The sequence below is a fragment of the Calidris pugnax genome, unplaced genomic scaffold, assembly GCF_001431845.1.
Source record: "Calidris pugnax isolate Ruff unplaced genomic scaffold, ASM143184v1 scaffold44, whole genome shotgun sequence".
Taxonomy (NCBI): Eukaryota; Metazoa; Chordata; class Aves; order Charadriiformes; family Scolopacidae; genus Calidris; species Calidris pugnax.
In genome coordinates this window covers 19,578,454-19,599,255 of record NW_015094506.1, presented here as the reverse complement: position 1 = coordinate 19,599,255, position 20,802 = coordinate 19,578,454, and the positions used below count along the sequence as shown (strand labels likewise).

The window sequence follows — 20,802 nt, the reverse complement described above, 5'->3', positions numbered from 1 at the left end:
TTGTCATTATCCTTGTCCTTCCTCATTACTTTCTCACTCACTCACTTGCTGTGCCTCATTGAAAATGAGACTGTAAACTTATGAGTACAGCAAGGATGTCCTCTTACTTCTACTTATTGTTGTCTAGCTCAGCTGGAGAATTCTTCAACGTTAAGAAGTCAGTAAGAACATCCTTGGATGGAATCAATGTATGATTCATTGTATGTGCTGTTATGTATTGGGGTTGGTATAGATGGTTTTGTGATGCTCCTGGAGATTTTCTGCAGCTGATACGTTTGTTCCATGGTGATTGGGGAGGGGTTCTGAGACTGGAAAGGATGATTTCCAGGATTGATTCTTGTGGATGGGAAGAATCCTGAAGACTTTCTGTTGTGCAGAGGATGCAGTGTCAGTGTTGTCCCAGCAACGCTGCTGGGAACAGTGCTGCAAGCTGGAGGTGAAATAAACTACTCCAGAGGATATTTGGAAGATTGGGAGTGGTCACATTGTTCTTCAAGTGAGGGTAATTGAATGTGGGTACTCAAATAAAATTTGGAGGAAATGCTGTTCATGAGGATGGTTTCCATGCCCTCTTTAGGAAGGAGTGGGTATTTCCCACTTGTTGGCTAAATGGTCTGCTAAAGAAGCTTCCAGTGTAACCTGAAGAATGGATAGGATATGATGAATGGCTGTTGGTTGTCTGTCATATAATACTGATCACATACCTCATTTCAGCTGAAATAATGAAGAGGGTCCAAGTTAATGACTACCATTGTGATATCTTGGCATATCACTTAAATTTTTCAATAAAATTTGCCTTGTCTGTGTGTTATCTAAGAGAAATGAAACCACGGCAATTTTGAAATAGCTACATATATTACCATCAAGAAATACTCCTTTTTTTGGGTAGTTTAAATAACAATTTTAGAGGGGAGTACACACACTAGAGTTCACCAGGGATGGTTATTTCCTGGTAGAAATCAGCAAATCTGTACCTTCAGAAGGAGATGAGAGAGGATTACTGATTTTAGCATTGTCTCTGCTACTGTTTCTGTGACCTCATCAAGGTATTGTAGGATGTCAATTGGCATTTTCATGAGCGAGGGATAAGAGGCTGCTGTCCAGTCTTGTGAGAGCCACTGAATGTAGGATGCTTGGGTTGCTGCTTTCTACTCATCCTGGGTGTCACTGGTTATGTACTAGAGATAGTAAGGCATGTAGGTCTCTAATTGTTCAATATGCTGAGCAGGATTAGTTCAGATAATTGCTCATTCTGTCCATTCTTCACAACACCAAGGTGTAACTGGAAGTTACAACTATGCAGCATCTTTTCGAGATGTAATTCGTTGTCCTTTGCAACAAATCCTGTAGAAAGGACAGTGCCAGGCCTTGGCAACTTGCCTGACAAAGTGCATAATCTCCAAGATGTTTCATATTCAATGTTGCTCTTCACACCTGTTTATGGAAAGTATATAGTCATAGTTTTGGAAGGTTTTAATTTTGCAAGTGCTTCTGCTAGTCTGTCTTCTCCTTACCTGGTGAGCCGTAGCATTTATGTAACCATTTTTCTACTCAATCAGTTCATATACCAGTGATCAGATGACCCTTTTACTGACTCAATTTGTCTGGCATGAGAAATGAAGCCATCTCTTTTGCTCTCAGAGCGCTACACAGATACGTCACCACCATTTTCCTTGTTCCCTCCCCATAGCCATGCATGAGGCTGTTCTGCTTCAGGCGAGTGACAGCTATTAAACCTCTGAAAACTACCCTAGTCACAAAGAATGGAGACATCTCATGATTAGCCTTCATATCCATGCTGAGGTCACAGACATCGCACTAAGATGGCTGCAGTGCTCTTTGTGCTACAGTCTTGCAGGTCTGCTGAATGATGGATTTCACCGGCACAGTAGAAATCATTGGTGTTACACACTTCTGCTCTGTCATAGATCCAGGGCTTGCTTCTGTTTTTCCTAGATAAGTTGCCTCTTTTGTGGTCGCTGTAATGATGTATGAACATAATGTCCACTGTGTTTCGGGATCAGCCCAAAATCAGTAGTGGGTGAAAAGTCAGGGACCAGCTTTGAACTCAGCCTGTCCCCACAAGATGACTGTTTAGAAGGGCTTGTGAGAAGGTGTTGGTGGTTGCTGCTGAAGGAGTACTGAGTGTGGAAGCACGGACTCACCTGTGGCTTTTCTGCAAATCCAGGAGAGTGACCTTAACCTCAAGTGAGGAGGTTTAGCTAGCATCTATTTCAAACAGGTGAGCAAGGCTTTGGATAAGGGCCTGCTTGCTGTTGCCGGGGTGTGACTGCTCTGGCGCTCAGCCTCCGGGTAGGAAACATCTCCATCTGTCTCACAAAGTGCTGCCGCAAGACTGATGCAGCTTTACAGTCTGCCTCCCTGCCTTTTCCATCCTCACCTCCTGTACCTTGACTGATCTGTTATGTCCCAGGGAAATATTCTTCTGGTGGACCTCCCTGCCTCTGGTACAGTGACTCTCATTCAGACTTCTCTTAGTATCTCCACAGAATTGCCATGAGATGGGGGCAAGAAAGTTCAGCAGGGCAATTGCTTTCCAAACACCAAGTCCCAATTTACTATATTATGCCTTCTCCTACTAGATAATCTCTACTTTAATTCTAAGCCCCTTGACAGTCTGATTCTCCTCCATGAAGTGTTTTGTAGACGATGACTGCTTCTGAGCTGTCATCTGTCCACTGGGGAATAGAGCATTAGTGCAGCAGTAGGAAAAGAACCCTTTCTTTTCCTTTCTGAGACTCAGCTGCTGAGCTTGAGCTGTGTTGCTTCCAGACTCCACTCTTCTATCTTTCAAAAGCAGGAGGAAGGGAAGCACTGTGAAGTAAAGTAAATATGTAGGTCCTGCTTTACAACTTTATCCAGCCATGGTGAGGGCCGTGGATACAAGACCTGCAATCCTGGCACGATTTTGACAGTGAGGCAGAATCACTCCTCTTATCCCAACAGCTGAGTAATGATCTTAACAGAAAACTACTGCTTGTATTGTATATCACCGTAGATATTTAGTAATTCTGTCACATAGGGAAGTTAATGGATGGAAGGGTAGTCTGAGGAAAGAGTATGTGAGACAGAACATGATCATATTTATAGATGTGCTCCATTTATTGTGTTGTTCACTATACCAAAAACATTTTTTTCAACATGGAGTTATGGCAACATGGCAAGTGAGATGGAAACAACTTTTTCTTCTGGTTTGCCTTCTCCCTGTGTGAAAAGTTCTTGCAGAATTTAGTTAAAGCCAGTATCTTTTCACAAAATACTGCGATTGTGATGAAACTCCTCATGGAACATTTTCTTGGTCAGAAAAGTTTCACTTTCTGTTGTTGACATGAAATCGTGCTACTCTTGTGCAGTTATTTTTGCAGGAAAATGGGAGTCCATTCCACCAGTAGTCCATTCCAGTAGGAATTCCACCAGCTTGAACCAATTTCCTGGTATGCTAGGGGTTGGATAAAATGAAGAGTTAAAATAACAGCTGTGAGTCTGAATGCCTGAAATGGTAGTTTAACTGTGTTTAGCCCACGCTCTTGTCAGCATCGGGGTAGCGTCTTGCAGAGGGCTGCCCTTCGCCCAGACCTGCCTCACAAGGTGCTCGTGTTGCCATGTGGAGGAGCAGGCTTCTGTCATTCCTGCTGCTTTTGATGGAGTTGAAATTGCTTGAGAGCTGGGAGAGCTGAGAACTTCAAGCCATGTGCAGTTAGCACCAGCTGGAGGATTGTCTCACACTTCCAGAGCAGAGAAAATGAGAAGCAGACCCTAACTGATTTTCTTACTTCAAAACAAATGTAATAAAATTTAACCATTTCCTCCTAAGTGTCTCCTGTATGTGTGCAGCAAGACTGGAAGTTTCAGAGCAGTGTAATTTTCTGAGGCGTCTAGACAAAACATGACCATGGAAAAACACATTTTAATGGAAGAATATTTAAAAAAATCCCTTTAATGTCAAGTAAAAATGTATATATATATTTTAGATTGAATTTTAAGAGGTGAACTAAAGCCATCAAAGATAGATTTCTTTCCAAATGAAATCTTTGTCATTGTTTAGAAAGTCAAGAATGGTTTAATATAGGGTTTAACACTGAATTACTACCTTTTCCCTAACTATAATACTTCTAACAGGAAACTAATAAATGTGTTTGTGGTAAGTGGAGAAATTGCCCAGGTGTATAGAAATTTTCAGTGCTGTAATCACTAAAAGAAAGAATTTCTTTTATAGGAAGGCATGGGAATCGACAGACTCAAACATCAATTTCCAGTAAATTATATAGAACTATGTGAAGCACATGCATCAGGCAGTCCCTTAAAATAACCACCTGCTTATATGAGCTGGAAAGGCATGAAAGATTCCTGTCCTATATTTCAGGAAAAGGTCAACACATGAGTGGTCTTATCGAAAAATAATAGCAAGGGGTTATGGTTGGATTTAAACTGACCAAAACAGCAATAATGCCATTGAGCTTTGAAAAGATACTGTTCTCCATTAAAGCAATGTGTGTTGGAGGTGTTGCACAGCTGTTACTTGTGAAATAGGTTTTTTTGAACTTGTCATATTTGATTGGCAAGTATCATTCATTACTCTATTAAAGCATAAGTGATTTCCTCAATTCAGAGATCAAAATTAAAGAAAAATACTCAAGAAAAAATGATTGTACTTTTTTGTTACATCTGATTTTGAAAATTTCCATTTCATGCATTTATTTTTGCAGATATTGATTAATGTGCGCTCATAGCCTATTTGATACATTTTTAGTTGTCATAGATGTGCAGGGATTAACCTGTTAATCTTAACTCCTTTTAGCAATGGTAGCATTTAAAGGTTAGTTTACAACAGAAAAGCTTAGACAGAAAGCAATATTGGGTTAACGTGGTGCCAGATGTGAGTAGTCTGCTCCTGACCCCACACAGTGGCACACCCCTGAAAACCCAGGGAATATCTAAAAATCATTGTTTCCATCTTCAGTCTTTCCTAGGTAAGGAAGTGGGTATTTCTGCTGTTGCTCTTACGAAACCCACTAGGTTGATAAGAAACATAGCAGAGATTTAGGGGTGACAGGCTGTATTCACAGCACCACACTGGGCAAACTAAATAGGATGGGGTAGGTCCGGGTTCAAATTCCTTCTCTCCTGGTTTTGCAGCAGGTATTTGATACAAATCTGTTCTAAGAAAGTGCCTTTATCACTATGCTGTAAATTGTTATGATCTTTTACAGTATTTCTACAGTAATATTTTTCTTTGTATAAGATTCAGTGATTTACACAGGAATGAGGATTGAAGTCTTCTGTGAGTAGGCTGGAGCAACTGGGTGATTCTGACTTCAGGTCCAGTGACAAATAGACTTAAACAGAGGAGCAACTTCAGTACAGCAGTCTAAGAGAGTTTCCTTAGGAGTGAGCTATGTAGCCCAGTGTGGAAGGACAGCTGATCTTAAAACCTTGTTCCAAATCGGGTTGCGTGGCAAAAGCAGCCTAAGTGCTTTGACAGTATGAACATCTGGGAAACCCGCAGAATTGTAGGACTTAATTCTGATTTCTCTCTTAGTCCCATTTCTGTAGGATATGTTGCCTCCTAAAGGAGGTGTCTACCTGGTGCTTTATCACAGATAAATAAATGGATGTAATCAATATTGTAACTAAAACCAAGAGTCTGCAACTTTTTTTTCACAATTTTTTATACAGAATAATTAAACTGAACTGGTGCAAATCAGTTAGACAAGTCCTGAAAGAGCAATAACAATTGAATGGGCAACTACTGAGTTATTCTAGACTTAATATTTCTAAGTAGTGTATTTTTAAGAGATTTTAATGATGTCAGAACTACCTAGGTGAGAAGAGGACTTTCTTTTTTAATCCTGCGGCTTTTTATCTGAATTCCTGTGCATAATGCAGCTCCATGAATTTAAAGTTAAATATATAATTAGGTGGTTTTAGGATTGTGGTCTTGCTGCTCTTTGGATTTTTTGCACCTTAAAATGGTAGTTATTTATATGTTTGCTAGAGAGATTTAGTCAAGGGAAAAACATAACTTTTATCTGTGGTCCTAGTGATCTATTATTTCCTCAGAAATTATTATTTTATAAGAAAGACTGAAACAAATTTCTTTAGTAAGTCTTAGTACTAGATAGTATGTATGAATTGTTAATGCCATATTGGTAACTGATTTTCCCATTCGATACTTCCATGGAACTCAAGCACACCAAACAATTCCCTGATATAATTACGTTTAAAACAAATTCTATGCATTTCTTTTTTATTTTTAATAATGCCTGATAATGCTGTTCCTTTTTTCAACAATGTACAAACTAATTTTATTATAGTAGAAAAAATGCTGCTGAATTTTTAGTGAGTTCTGGTTCATGATCAGTTTTGTCAGAATAATTTTCTAGATTCAAGGGTTGTTCAAGAGACATTGAAGCCTGAGGCTTCATTCCATGATGATTCTTTCCATAGTGAAAGAAGTGTGTGTTGTGAGTTCAGGGTGTTTTTTTGTTGAAATCTCTAGTCCTGCAAGCAGTTGTGGACTATCTGACTGTACAAATACTGGAATAAATTTAGACTTTCAACCCCAGAGCGATTACTTAAAAAGAGGGAAAAGAGGGAGAACAGGTTAGTTGATATAAGGTTGATTGGTCTAGCTCTAAAGAGGAGCCTCTCAGTGGTTAGTAGCTAGAAGCTGTATAACTGGAAATACTTTAATTTAAAAACTAATATAAAAGCTTCATCGACTAGTTGCAGAAACACTTGAAAATTTTATTTTTTTTTTTTAAGTCACAGATTTAGTCCTCTCTCTATAGAACATCCATTGAATTATTGGAGTTATGGTTGTATACAGCTAGTTTAGCATGGCCAGAATCAGGGTACCAGTCTTAAAAGGAGCACCTCTTGTATAAATACTGTTTGCCAGAAAAAGCCCCACCCTTGGAGTTCTGTGTGGATAAAAGGTCCCCACAAGAATATCAGCTGGAGTCTCTCTGCATCAGGACAGATAAAGGAAATCATTATCAAACACAATGTTTTTGTTAGTCTTTGAATTAATTTTACTGTGTTTGTGGATATTTAAAGCAGGAGATAATTTAACAGATATGTCTTTAGAACTTTTAAATTTAAAACCAAGTCCCCTTCCCATCTTGTTCTTTGTTTCCAGAACACCACAGAATTCCTGCTTTGGAAGAGGCAAGTTGGTTGCTGGGGAACATCAACCAGACTGGCTACTTTAGAGTTAATTATGATATTAGGAATTGGAGGCTGCTAATTAATCAGCTAATAAGGAACCATGAGGTAAGCTCCTCTTCTCATCACTAAAATCTGCTTTGATAGGTGAACTTTCACTGTTTCATCACCCTAAATGGTTCAATTTTTCTGCTTGCCCCTCACAGGTTATCTCTGTCAGTAATCGAGCAGGCTTGATCGATGATGCATTCAATCTTGCCAGGTATGTTTTCCTGAGGATAATCTATCCTCATACACATAGCTGCAATAAGTCATGCAATCGTTAACTCAGCATTTGAGCCTGTTGTGAAGTTAAATATGTTTTAAATACACTTTAGTTATTTTCTCTTTTTTTTTTTTTTTTTTTTTTGTCCATAAACGGGATCTATCCTCATACACATAGCTGCAATAAGTCATGCAATCGTTAACTCAGCATTTGAGCCTGTTGTGAAGTTAAATATGTTTTAAATACACTTTAGTTATTTTCTCTTTTTTTTTTTTTTTTTTGTGGCACATAAACGTGGTCTGTAGCGCATTCACTGCTCTTGATCAATAATTGCTGTAGGGTATTTCCGAGTCTGGAGAGGTCTGATCAATTTTGCAGCAAGTTCAATTTAACACTTTGGAGATTAATACTCTCTTTCCTCTTTCTCTAATGAAGGAGGGTTTTTTCTTCCTTTCTTCTGTTTCTCCGTAATGCCCCGCCTTTCCTTTTTTTTGTATAACTGACCCTTGTGCTGTATTTAATTTCTGATGGAAGGCACCTTCAAGCTTCAGGATTTTTTTGCCCTGACTTGTACTGATGTATCATTTTCCCAATATCTTTTTTTTTTTTTTTTCTTGTAATCTGCTAGAACAAACTCTTGTTCTGCATGATGCTTTTCACACAGGATGCCACAGAGTTAATAACTAACACATATAGTGCTGGTTGGGTAATTCCTTCTTTACAAATTGAAGCAGTGGAATTGTCCCCATTTTGAAATCAGTACATCCAATGTGTTGGTAGTCAAAGTGTAAAATGAGAGGAAAGCAGCAGAACATTTCCAACTTTTTGATTCTTGAGGTATCTGGGAACATTGCATCAGTAAAACACTGTGATGTCAAATGCAGTGTAAAAAGAATTCCTGATATTACTGGCTTTCCTGTTTGCTAGCGTATTTATAGCCATACTTGAGCAGGGGCTTGCAAGATTCGGCAGTACTAAAGTACATTTCAGTACAAACGGTCACCAGAGATGTTTGAGATTCAGGCACCGTGTCACACAGAACTTATGGCTCAGTGATGTTCCAGCATCACTGCAGTAAAACACAGTTGTGAGCCCTACTACTCTGTTCCTGCTGCCAGTGCTAGGCAGAATATATGACATAAACTAGTGATTAGCCCTTACTTAACAGTCCAGAGATGTGGTAGGGAAGGAGGCATCATGGGGAAAGGAGGAGTATCCATTTACTTTTTGTACTGCCCTTCATTCTTGCCTTCTGGCATCTTCCCATTGGCAACAGTAAAGGACTAGAAATAGGTCATCACTTCAGACTTCAGTGGACTGTGATTTGTGTACTCCCTGGCTGGTAAAATATCACAGAGTATTCTGAAACATCTAGACTATTAGAAGAACTACTAAATATTCAGTAATGTAACAGTCTTTTCCAATTTTATTTGTTTTTGGCACCTCAAAGAAGTACTGTGCAGTTACACAGGATCGATGCAATGCTTTTTTTCTTTTTCCATGCACTGAATGCAGTCAGATATGGCTAGACTTCCCTGAAAATCTAGGCACAGGAAAAAGCTGTTACTTAAGCCAATTCTTGTAGGTGAGTGCTTTTCTTTTAAGTCAGTACTGAGTCAGTGCTCTAGGGTGTCCTGTTCATGAAGCATGAAGGCAAGGTCTTGATTCCAAGCCCAACCTACAGCATCTGGCCAAGTTTTGTCTACCTAAAAGCCATCCAGAGATTAGATGAGTAGCAAATTCTCCACTTGCTTTCCAAAGGAGTTTTATGGTGATACTGCGTCCTGCTGCTTTTTCGGAGGTAACTATGCCAGAGCACACTATTGCAATGTGAGCACAAGATCTCACATAGTAAAAGCTTGACCTTCTTTTGTTAACGATGAGCTGCAGCAGACTGCTGCTGCATTTCTTACTCATGCATAGTGGAAAATAAGTAGTTGAGCTAAATATTTACACTGTATACATGTGCATATGTAGAAATATTCTTTTAAGAGGGATATGTAGCTATATTCCTGTTTCTTTTAAATTTCTGCACAGACTGCTGTCAGTAAGTGTGTTACCTTGGGTACATGCCTTATAAGCCAGTCTGGGTGGAGGAAAGATCTGCATGTCTGCAAACAGTAGGTTTATGCTCTGTATTTGAAGAGTAGCAGTAAGATATGTGGCCCTGACTGAGCTTACCATGTAGGGTATGCTTTTTGTTGATCTTTTTTTACTTTATTAATCTATCATCTTTCATATTAAAAATAAAAACTCAAATAATTATAGTGATGCCAAAGTTAGTCTAATTAACTAGCTGACTGTATGGTACCTTTTTAAGAAGAGTTTGGTATTTTTTTTATTGTTTGGTATTTTTTTCTTTGTTGTTTTATCATGAGTGGGACTAAAGGGGCATTAAGAGGCTGTTAGGAGGGGAGTGTGTTGGGGGCAGGCCTTGATGGCAGAGTGCCTGAACTCTGATAGCCTGAAAGCAGATGGAAAAGCTCTTTTTTGGACAAGCAGTGGGGAATCTCATACTGATGCTGCAGGGCGGCACAGACGCCCTGACTCTGTTGGGTGCTCCGACATGACACAGCAGCGTTCCTAAAACAAGCTCCAAGGGCTATCAAAATCACACAGACCCTTGCTGCAGAAGTCAGTGTTCAGAACGCCACCGTCATCCTAAAAGCAGCTTAGCTTTCTCCCTCTTGGTTGCGAGGTGCAGCGCAGAGTTGCTCTGCATTCTTGTGGAGCAGTACCATAGTTTGGAAGTTTCCTGCCTTGTGGATGCAGGGATGATTCAGTCTTGTCTCTGATGCACAACGTGTGTTTCTTCTTGCTCATACAATGTTGTTTTGTGATGGGGGGATTAAATGCATATGATTGTCTCTGACTGTGACATGAAAAAAAGGTGAGTAACCTTATTGACCAGGCATAGAGCTAGTAATTGGTAGTTTAGACTTCCGTGACGGCTGGCTGTTTTTAAGGGTGATTCAGTCCTCAGTTGTGGTCCCTCGTTGCCCTAATGTATTATCTTCTCGTCTAGATCTATAAACTTACATGTTTTGAGAGAGAGAGGAAAACTCTGGAATATATACTTTTTATTTTAATCTCTGGCTATTCTTTCAGTGAGCAAATAATGCAAAAATGAACATATAACTTCTTAAATTCATGCTGGTCCTTTTTAAAAGAATTTCTAACATAAGCAGTTCTTTTTACTGTACTGAAGAGACTGTATTTCTTCAAAATACCCCATCCTTCATAGAAAATTCTGAAGTACTCCCTACTGTGTTGTTGAACTTGGTACAGATAATGTCCATTCCACACCAGAAGGGTTTGACTCAATTTTTCCACTGTCCTAATATGTTATGTTCTAATATAATATTTCTGTGTAGTTTTACTGCTAATTGATTTTGTTTGTGGAACAAGTACAGGTCTTAGCTTCAGTAAAATGTAATAATATTTCTATCTGGAGAAAGATGTAAAAATTGCTCATAAATTATTTTGGAGCACCACATTTATTTATTTTTTTAAAGAAACTTTTTTTTGGTTTCATTCCTCCAAAACATCTATTGTCCTTCTGCTGTCCAGCATAATGATTTCTCAAAAATAAACTGTCCTGGTTTGAGGTAAAACAGAACCATTTTTCTGTTCTGTACTTTTACTTTTTAGCTGGGCCTCTTCTAACTAACTAAACTCTGAAATTAACAGCATATTGTTCAGAAACTGTTCACTCTCACAGTGATAAGACCTGATAAGACCAAGGAATGGTGTGCAGAGAAGCTCTTGCTACTTATTGCTGTAACAACCCAGGTCAGGTAACTTTGTTATTTGTCCAGTTGAAGCATTGGAAGTGGAAAAGTGTAGAGGGGTCCTCCTGTAGGGAGGAGCGGACAGGACAGGTGACCCAAAACTGATCAACAGGGTATTGCATCCCACCTGCATCATGCTCAGTATAAAAGTTGAGGGATCAAAGGGTCAAGTCTCTTTCTTCAGTGGCCAATGTCCGAGGAGGACCCTGTCTGTTTGTCTGCCTTTGATCCTGATCCGTGCGTTCCTGACTCCAGATCTGGAATCCAGCTCGTGTCTGAGTCCAGTCTGGGACTTTTCCCTGTGTCTGCTGGTGACATGATCATTATCCTGGGAGCTTGATGCGATTTTGTATATACTGTATGCTTTTTATTTGAGGTAAAACAGAACCATTTTTCTGTTCTGTACTTTTACTTTTTAGCTGGGCCTCTTCTAACTAACTAAACTCTGAAATTAACAGCATATTGTTCAGAAACTGTTCACTCTCACAGTGATAAGACCTGATAAGACCAAGGAATGGTGTGCAGAGAAGCTCTTGCTACTTATTGCTGTAACAACCCAGGTCAGGTAACTTTGTTATTTGTCCAGTTGAAGCATTGGAAGTGGAAAAGTGTAGAGGGGTCCTCCTGTAGGGAGGAGCGGACAGGACAGGTGACCCAAAACTGATCAACAGGGTATTGCATCCCACCTGCATCATGCTCAGTATAAAAGTTGAGGGATCAAAGGGTCAAGTCTCTTTCTTCAGTGGCCAATGTCCGAGGAGGACCCTGTCTGTTTGTCTGCCTTTGATCCTGATCCGTGCGTTCCTGACTCCAGATCTGGAATCCAGCTCGTGTCTGAGTCCAGTCTGGGACTTTTCCCTGTGTCTGCTGGTGACATGATCATTATCCTGGGAGCTTGATGCGATTTTGTATATACTGTATGCTTTTTAAAATTTTCTTATTATTATTTATTATTTCATTATTTATTAATATGTTCATTATGTTAAAGTAGTATAGTTTTTTCCTAAACTCATAAATCTCTTTAGCTCTTCCTCTCCTCTCTTTGAAGGTGGGGGGAGGGACCATCTGTCATTCTGATTGGCTAATCCGGCCAAAACCACGATATAAACATAAACAAATTGATGCCTTCAAGGAATATTTTAAGCTTGATAACTTTAATTTCATAAAGTTTTGCCCATTTTATATGGAAATGTATTCCTCCTTCTTCCTTCTTGGTGTATTTTGGTTCCATAAAATTAATCAAGCAGAGTTGAATTGAATAATAACAATAAAAGCAAGCTACAACTTGCCCTCTGTGCTTGAATACTCTCAAGCCTGTTTGTTTTTCAGATTTTTAAGCATAATTCTGCTCTCAACTGTAGTACATCCACACACCCTCAGGATCTGGAAAGCTGTAGCTTTGGCAGTAACATAGCTTATGGAAATACATGCCCCAAATCTTAAGCAAGAATAGTGTCTTGGCACTCTCTCTTTCCTTCTTCTTAAGGATCCTTTATCTTCTGGGGATGTTTTGTATGAAATTTCAGTACAATTTGAAAATATGTTGATTATAGTGAATGGGATGTATTGACTGAGAAAGCCGAGAGAAGACAACTGTGGTTCTCTTCTAGGCTTGAACTGAGCAGAGGGCAGTTCCAATAAGTAGTGTCACAGGAAACAGAAAAGATCCTCCTGTTTCCTGAGAGTGTGAGTAATGTTGTCAGCTTCTCTTGTCTTTCTCTTTCCTTAGGATAAGGGGCCAGTCAGTGAGCATGTGAGGTGGGATGCTCCCCACTTTACTTTAGGCATGCCAAAGGTACGCCTGAGCTTGTCACCTTGCAGGGAACTGAGAGTTAATGGAAAGAAGCATGCACCTAACCTCTCAAAGCCCCTGAACTACATAGGGAAAGATAAATTGCACTCCTAACATCAGGAGTGTTGTGTCACCCCTAGTTCTTCGTTGCTGTACTCTAAATCTTTGTGTTTACTTCCCCTCATTAAACTCTTTGACTTAATCCAATATTATGTCAAAGAAATAGATCTGGTTTGTATTCAGTGTTAATCAGTGTTGGATCATATGTGACTGTGGATGCTTATTTGACTTTTGTCTAAAATAGTTATTGTTCTTTCCAATTCTGGAAGAATCCATCAGTTTTGTCTCTTGAAACAAAGTGTCTGAGACCTCTCTGATCTTGTCTGCACCATAGCCAGCTCACTGTGTTAAGGTGGCAGCTCTTTGGTTTGCACACCAGTTGCTCAGGAAACCAATTTTTTGATGATGACAATTTGTCTCTATTGATTAATATCTTGTCTTCTCTTCTTCTGTTGAAGAGAGAGTGGTGGAGTTCCTCCGATACTCAGATTTTCCAGACGGTTCCCTTTCGGGTGGGTCAGAGCCCTAGTGACAGCTCAGTGCACGTCAAGACTCTACTGATTGGTTACACGTTATCAAAGGATAAAGATAAAATTTGACAGTAATTTTTCATATTACTTAGCAGCATTTCTTTCATGTTTATCAGAAACTTTTCCTTAACTGGATTCATGAGAAAGCATGAAGCAGTGTTGTTAAATAATTGTTTTGCTCCGGGGATGGATGGCCATGTTGGAGTGCTGTCCATTTCCTTTTACAGATTAGAGGGAGAATGAGCTATAACCTCTTCAGATTAAGGAGTATTTTTAGTCTAGAAAAGCCTGGCCCTGTAGACCTCACAAATCTATGGAGTTGTGTCAGAAATGAGCAAAGACAAAAAATACGCCTTCAGAATTATCTGTGAATTTAGCGGCTTTCCTGCTGCAGACGCCCTTCATGAGAGTTCCTCTCTCTCAGAATTTCATTCACCAGGCCAAAACCAGGAACCTGGTGCAGATATATGATGAATTATGATGATTGTTTTCCTGCCGTTAATTGGTTCTTCTTGGCTTGCTTCTTTTGAAGCTGCGAATTTTGCTGACTCTAGAAAACCAAAGTCTGAGGATAAGGGAAAAGGCAGTGCCAACCTGCCTTTTGATATATAAGTTCAGATTCTCTCCCTTGACACAAATTCATCTTTAACAGCTGGTGCATTTGACTCCAAGGTTGATTACAGAAGTAAAACACCAAAGTAAGCTAATGCTCACCCCAGATCACTTTCTCACCAACTTGAGAAATTAATTTAAAAGTAAGTCTCAGTTAACCAAGTATAGCCTTTGGGACCTGGAAAATTATGTCTTTAAAACCACTTGCTCTATTTTTTTCTTAAAAATTTTTAAGAAAGCCAAAAAATTAAAGCCATCCATCTCCTTATTCCTTAAGTTTATTCCTGCATATGGAGCGTTGCCACTCCAGCAAAACCATCTTACCCATTCAGCTGAGGCAGAACCACCCCCCATAATGACCAGCTGATCTTATTTCTGTAAGCTGAGAGTTGTCTTGTGACTAAGTCTCTAGTATATACACTTCCATATAATTATACACTTCCAGAATTATTACTGCTAATTTGTAAGAATGTTTTCTTGAAGTTTCTCATGGAAATATGGGCATAATAAAACTAAACTCTGAAGTTGAAGTGATCTTCATTGTTGTTTTCCTTCTCCAGAGATAAAGATTTCATTTATTTCATTTGAAGTCTTACCTGGGCTAATTGGTTCCATGTTACACTTGTTTGTATTACTTAAAGCCCTGTTCAGTGTAATGTCAGGAAAAGTCAAGGCATGTGGGGGCACATTTAAAATTCTAGGATTGGATAATAAGTAGATAACAAAGGTAGAAGTTCTCATCTAGGCCAATTAATGTACTTTAAAACGTTGCAGAATGTCAGCAACCACATCCAGGGTTGTTGACCTTGTTTTTCTTGGGTATTCATATAGGGTCCATTTAAATGAATAAACTGCTGTTTAACTCCAGCCTTCATTATTACTCCTGATCGCATTTGCTGATAGTTCAACAGAGAGGCAAACAACAGATATGTTAAGCAGCTCCCTTAATTAGCACCTCTGAGTACCAGCTAAGGGAGCGAGTATTAGATCGATAGTTTGTATCACGCTTGATTAATAGTGGTATAGATTTACTATTTTAATAAATGAGGCCTCATCTAAATTATTTCAGCAGATGCCATAGTAGCTCTCTTTCCCTGTCAGATAAATTTGGGTGATGGTTCACCAGCAATTGATTTAGATATGGCTTCCTGCAAAAATTTTTGGATTTCCTTTGGTATAGTCTCTCTATGGGCCAGAGCAGCTGCACCTTTTTAGAGAAAATAGAAAGCTACAAAGTTTTTAAGGTAGCCATCATTCATTCCATATGCTGTGTGTCAGTCCATATGTTCTGTGACATATCACAGCATTGATATCTGCTTTATGTGGAGATACACATTTCAGCTAATGTTTGCATATGTTCGTACAAGAAGAATCAAAGCGATTCTTGAGAGTAAGCACACTAACAGCCAATTCTACTTTCATGCCATGTATCATATGTGCATCTGATCCTGTTGCACAGCTAAGAGCAGTAAAGCAAATTGTACAGTACGTTCCAGGGAAGTGCTGGTTTTGTGAGAGCATCCTGGACAATAGGGAAAGCTGCTAAGAGCCAGGGAAGAAGTTGGAGAGGACTCTTAAGCATGTACAAAAGAGAAACTGTAGATCTGAGTTCTTGGTGGTGTGTTTAGTGCAGGGAGTAAGTCTTGGTCTAGTATACGTCTTTCCTGTAGAAGTGGGTGATGTTGTTTATCCACATCCCCACAAATTGCCTATGCTTCAATTATTTCTGGTACTTCTGAGTTATTATAGCAGTAATTGTTTTATCCTGTGAACTACATTAAGTCTATTCTTAGGTGAACCCAGAATAAACTGTCAGGAAAACATGACTCTGGTTTGAAGGGAGTGAAAGAATTATTTTGCGTTCCTGTCCAGCTTGCTCTAGGAGAACCTGCTTTGGAGGAGGGCTGGACTAGGTGATCTCCGAAGGTCCCTTACAACCCCTACCATTCTGTGATTTTTAGCTAATGGTTGTTAGCCCATTGTCTCCCCCCTGGGTGGTTTTGGATCGTTATAGCTCAAGCTGGTCTCTGAAGTCAGCTTGGTATGGATGCATCCATGTTGCAGTTCAGATGCCAGGGACTGCTGTGTAATGACAGGGGAGGGGAACAGTCTGCTCTGAATTACACTTCAAGGAAATGCTTAACTTGGAGTTTGAGCTAAAGAAGAGAAAGAGAGAAGCATGAATGGAGATTGTTGAAGGCTTCTTAGCCTCTTTGAGTATTGGAAAGGGGGGTGAGAGGTGCAAATATGGCTTCAGGAATCCACGCACTGGTGGGGCAGGGAGAAGTCTTCCTCCAGCCTCACAACCTATGCCATTCTGTGGGGGCCCAGTCCTCTCCTTCCTAGCATACACCTGTCCCCCGTACCGTACTCTCAGCTACAGATCCCGTTTTCTTCCCTGCAGCTGCCTTGTCAGCACTTTTCCTCACCTCCCTCACCTGTCTTCTCACAATAAGCAGCTTTTTCCCCTCCTTACCCTTATCCCAGAACCCCATTACTTTTCTTTCTGAGGGCCTGGCAGGACTGTTATGGAGAGAAAAAGACCCTTGGTCAAGGGAGCAGAAATGAGCCACACTGAGAGGCTAGAGGTGCCCTCTGAACACCCTGTCCTTTGCCAACATCAACAAAGGATGTTTGAATAAAAGGCAGGAATCAACTTTTCTAGCTAGAAAGGATAATGCTGACAGCTCATCAGTATAAACAAAATAGTCTTCCACCTGAGGCTACTGACTTGCTTTGCCTGCTGTTTTGACCTGACTGCACCATTGCTTCTCAGAAATAATCCTGGTTTTGGGGCTTATCCAGTTGCTGTTGGCTAGGATTGTTGTCTAGAGGAGGTCTGGTCTTTGTCAGTATGTGCTCTATCTGCCTGGTAGAACGTACAGCCAGGGTGAACTTTTGAATTCAGCTGAAGTGCAGATTATACTTTCAAGTTTTTAAATCTTCATTAGGTGACTTTATAAGGCAGTTTTTTAAACTGTAGACTAAGGTCCCTTTCCTTGACAAAATTTAAGAGAAGTCTTGGAAATCAATGTGTTGGTTTTGCTCCTTCCTATTTGGCTAGAAGTGGGTTTTCCTCTACCCAGAAATCAAGCAAGAAGTAGGAAGGACCGTGTTATGACTAGGGCACTGCACAGGTACTTAGGGAAACCTGGGATGCTGTTTCTGCTATAGACTTCCAAGGTGATCTTAGTAAAAATCACTTAAACTGTTTGTGTCTGTTTTCTCTCTGTAAAATGGAGATAAGAGAATAGGGTGAGGGTTTATGAGAATTTCAGAGAGTCTTTTATTATAAATATGTTTATAGGGAATTGCTTTTACAGAAATAATATCCAATTCTGTAGATATTCGGACAAACAAAATTCAGATTGTATGTGTATTTTCAAGATCGGGCTTCTGTGCTTTCCATATGAAGTTTCTAGCTTTTAAACACATATTTCACTTGGCTGACTGATATGCAAATCATAAACATTAGAACAGGAAAAGAGAGATATGAAAGAGTGTTGTGCATAATAATAAACAAACTCAATTTTGAATTTGCTCAAACATGCTCTCATAGATATCATTGCCCATTGACAACTCAAAGAAGTGCTGTTCATTCTGCCCTCCTAACAAAATCATCAAGAAAGGAAATAAATAACACTTTTAATAATGGAGTCATCTGAAATTGACCTCTATTAGTCCCCAAAATACATCCAAATTTCTTTAGTTAATTTAAGTGTGTGATTGACATACTTCTCAAAAATCAGGGTTTCATGATGATGAAAAACATGACATACCTAATTTACTGCAAAGTCTTAATTTTCAGCAGTAAGATTATTCCTTTTCACCTTGCTAATCTTTTTATAATTTTTTTTCTTTCTTATGGGGAAGAAGAGGAAAGAAGAGATACTGAACTCCAGTTTGAGGGAATTTGCTGCATTTTTACAAACACAGAGGGTTTTAAGTTTGGGGTTTTTTTTTTCTGTTTTCAACAAAGATGATTAATGCAAATTAATATTGGCCTTTGCTTATGTGGCAACTCTAAAACTGTGCAAGATAATTTAAGCCACGTGATACTCTGATAATTACATTGAATTTGAACTATTCTTTGTAGGATGCTTCAAACGCTCTTGTGTGGAGTTGAATGTCACTTGAACAGTCCTCAAATATCTTGCATGTAAGAAAACATAATAATAAGCAGGCTTCACCTTAAAACTGTCATAGTCTCTGAATCCTTTGATGTTGGAGAGATTGAATGCTGGTTAAATTTAGTACTTAAAATGAGTTTGTAAGACAAATGTTGCTGTTGTATTTATTAAAGAGCAGATGTGCATTCCTGACTTGTTTACATGGAAGTCCATAGCTGGTACAAATGAGAAGTCACTCCATTAAGTCACTTCGGATGTCTTAGAAAAGCAGAGTCATTACCTGGTCCTAAGTCAGCCCAAACATGGGAGTGGAAGATGGGGTAGATTATTCTTGATACTGGAGATCACATGGCCTTTTTTACAGATTGGCCATTAGTTTTCTGTGAGAAAACTCTTTTTCCAGCTTCCCTGGTTAGATGTCAGTCATCATAAGTTTTTATCCCTTGACTTCCCAGGCTTGCCGGAGTCGAAGGTGAAATCCATGACAAGAATGAGTTTCCCTGTTGCATGAGTCACCTTGCTCAAAGCTTTTTGGACGTGTCAGGACTCAACATACCTGTTTTTACTCAGCTGCCAAAGAACTGCTGTTACAGCACTGTGGGACAGAATATCCTGAATGCATCAGTAGGGCACCAGACCTTTGTAGGTCTGGAAGAAATTAATAGGGTTAGAAAAAGGCAATTACATTTAAATGTGAACGTTCATTGGTACCACCTTTCTCTGGGAATTATTCTAATCCACACAGTTGACTTTAAAAGAATGAATCAAAGAGTAAGAATCCTAACCGTCCCTTTATGGGTTAATGAGTATGGTCTAATTATTTATATATGCATATGCACAGAAACAGAATTGAAGTTAATCTAAGTTGCGCATCTATGTTCTGAAGAGCTGTGTTTTCCCCCTTCAAAATTATCCAGACAAAAAGCTAGTCGTGTTTTACGTATTTCATAAGAAACAGATGATGCAGGGTGAGTTTTAAAGCAGCAGCAAGTAAATCACCTAATTTCCATTGTTTCAACAATGCAGACCAGTTTTCTGCCAGCTTGGATTTTCTAATTTTGATTTAAACACATGACTTATAATGACTTTGTTGGGTGGTGGGACTAAGGGATTTATGGTGCACTTGCATGTGGGACTCAGCACTGTATGGCAACCCTGTCGTTTTTGTGACAGAGTCTGTTTGACTGGTGCTGGATTTATGATAGAAATAATTCAGAACAGAGTAATAATTTTCCCTTGGCAATTACACTACCATTTGGTACTTTGTCCCTAAGGGGAAAATGAATGTGCTGGGATCTGTCCATAAGTTCAGCGGCTCAGTGTAAAGAACAAATCAAGGTCAGAATGCAGCTGAATACACACTGATGTTTCATAATATCATCTAGATCTCCTGCTTTTATTTGACTCATTAAAAGCTCATGTAAATTAAAGTTTATTTTTGATTGCTTGTGAAATTTTTAGTGGGAATTCTTTGTGAGGGATATTTCATTACCATGTTCAGTGCTTTCTTTTTCTGTTCATTGCCTCTTTTCTCTGTAGCAATGGCCACCCCAGCAATTTCTTAAATGTGTAAGCAGGATAGTACCTTGCTAAGGGTTGGTGCTTATGATATTATGTAATGTCATAAGCCACTTTATATGTATATATGTTTGGAAAGGTCTCTTTCCCCCTCTACCCTTGTTGTAAAAATGGGATATCACCTTTTCACCACAGTTCGTCAGCAGCCTCTTTAGGCATAAAAAAACCTGCTGGACCAGAATGTTTGTCTGCTGGTAATTTGTCTAATAACTAAACCAGCTCTCTTTGCTAGTCTGTGTTCTTGTTCTCCACTTTAGTTTAGCAGGCAACTGTGAAATTAGGAACACAGATGATAAGACAAACCTCATGTGGTGCTGTGTTTCTAACACATGCTAAAGTTCTCATGTGTAACAGTGGCTACAGAATGCCTGACGTGCTGATAAACTGATGGGTAAGGACAATTATATAAAAAGGAATAAAACAATGAAGTGCATCAAGCATGATCTTTTTTGTTAAATTTTGCTTTTGTAGTCATGTTTTTTAAATGACTCGGTGTGGAGTCATCTGGCTTAAAAGATGGCTGTTTCACTAGTGATGTCAATCAAAACCCTCTAATCTAGAATACAGTAAAGAGGGGAGTGCCTGCTTTTTGTAGCTTATGCTAAAGCTACATAAGCAACATTCATTTTAGGACATGAAACGGATCTGTTGGTACTCTTCTATGAATATTTACAGTGCAAAAGGCCAGATGTATAATATTCTTATTATCATGTCCTGAGAAGGGGAATGCTGGAATTCTAGTGCTCCTAGAATATCCACTGCTAGAGGTCTATATAAAATAAGCTGGACAAATTTCTGTCAGAACTAGCATTGGTGTGGATCTGCTTTGGGTAGGGGAAGGACTAGATAAGTCCTT

General features: G+C 39.3%; 1 protein-coding gene across 1 annotated transcript in view; it reads left to right on the top strand.

The window, feature by feature from the left end:
• The window catches only part of TRHDE (thyrotropin-releasing hormone degrading enzyme), a 229,830-nt gene that overhangs the window by 152,730 nt on the left and 56,298 nt on the right, over positions 1-20,802 (top strand). The window contains exons 12-13 of the mRNA XM_014963319.1: positions 7,163-7,296; positions 7,395-7,450. Coding sequence (XP_014818805.1) covers positions 7,163-7,296; positions 7,395-7,450 — 190 coding nt within the window. The remainder of the gene's footprint in view (positions 1-7,162; positions 7,297-7,394; positions 7,451-20,802) is intronic.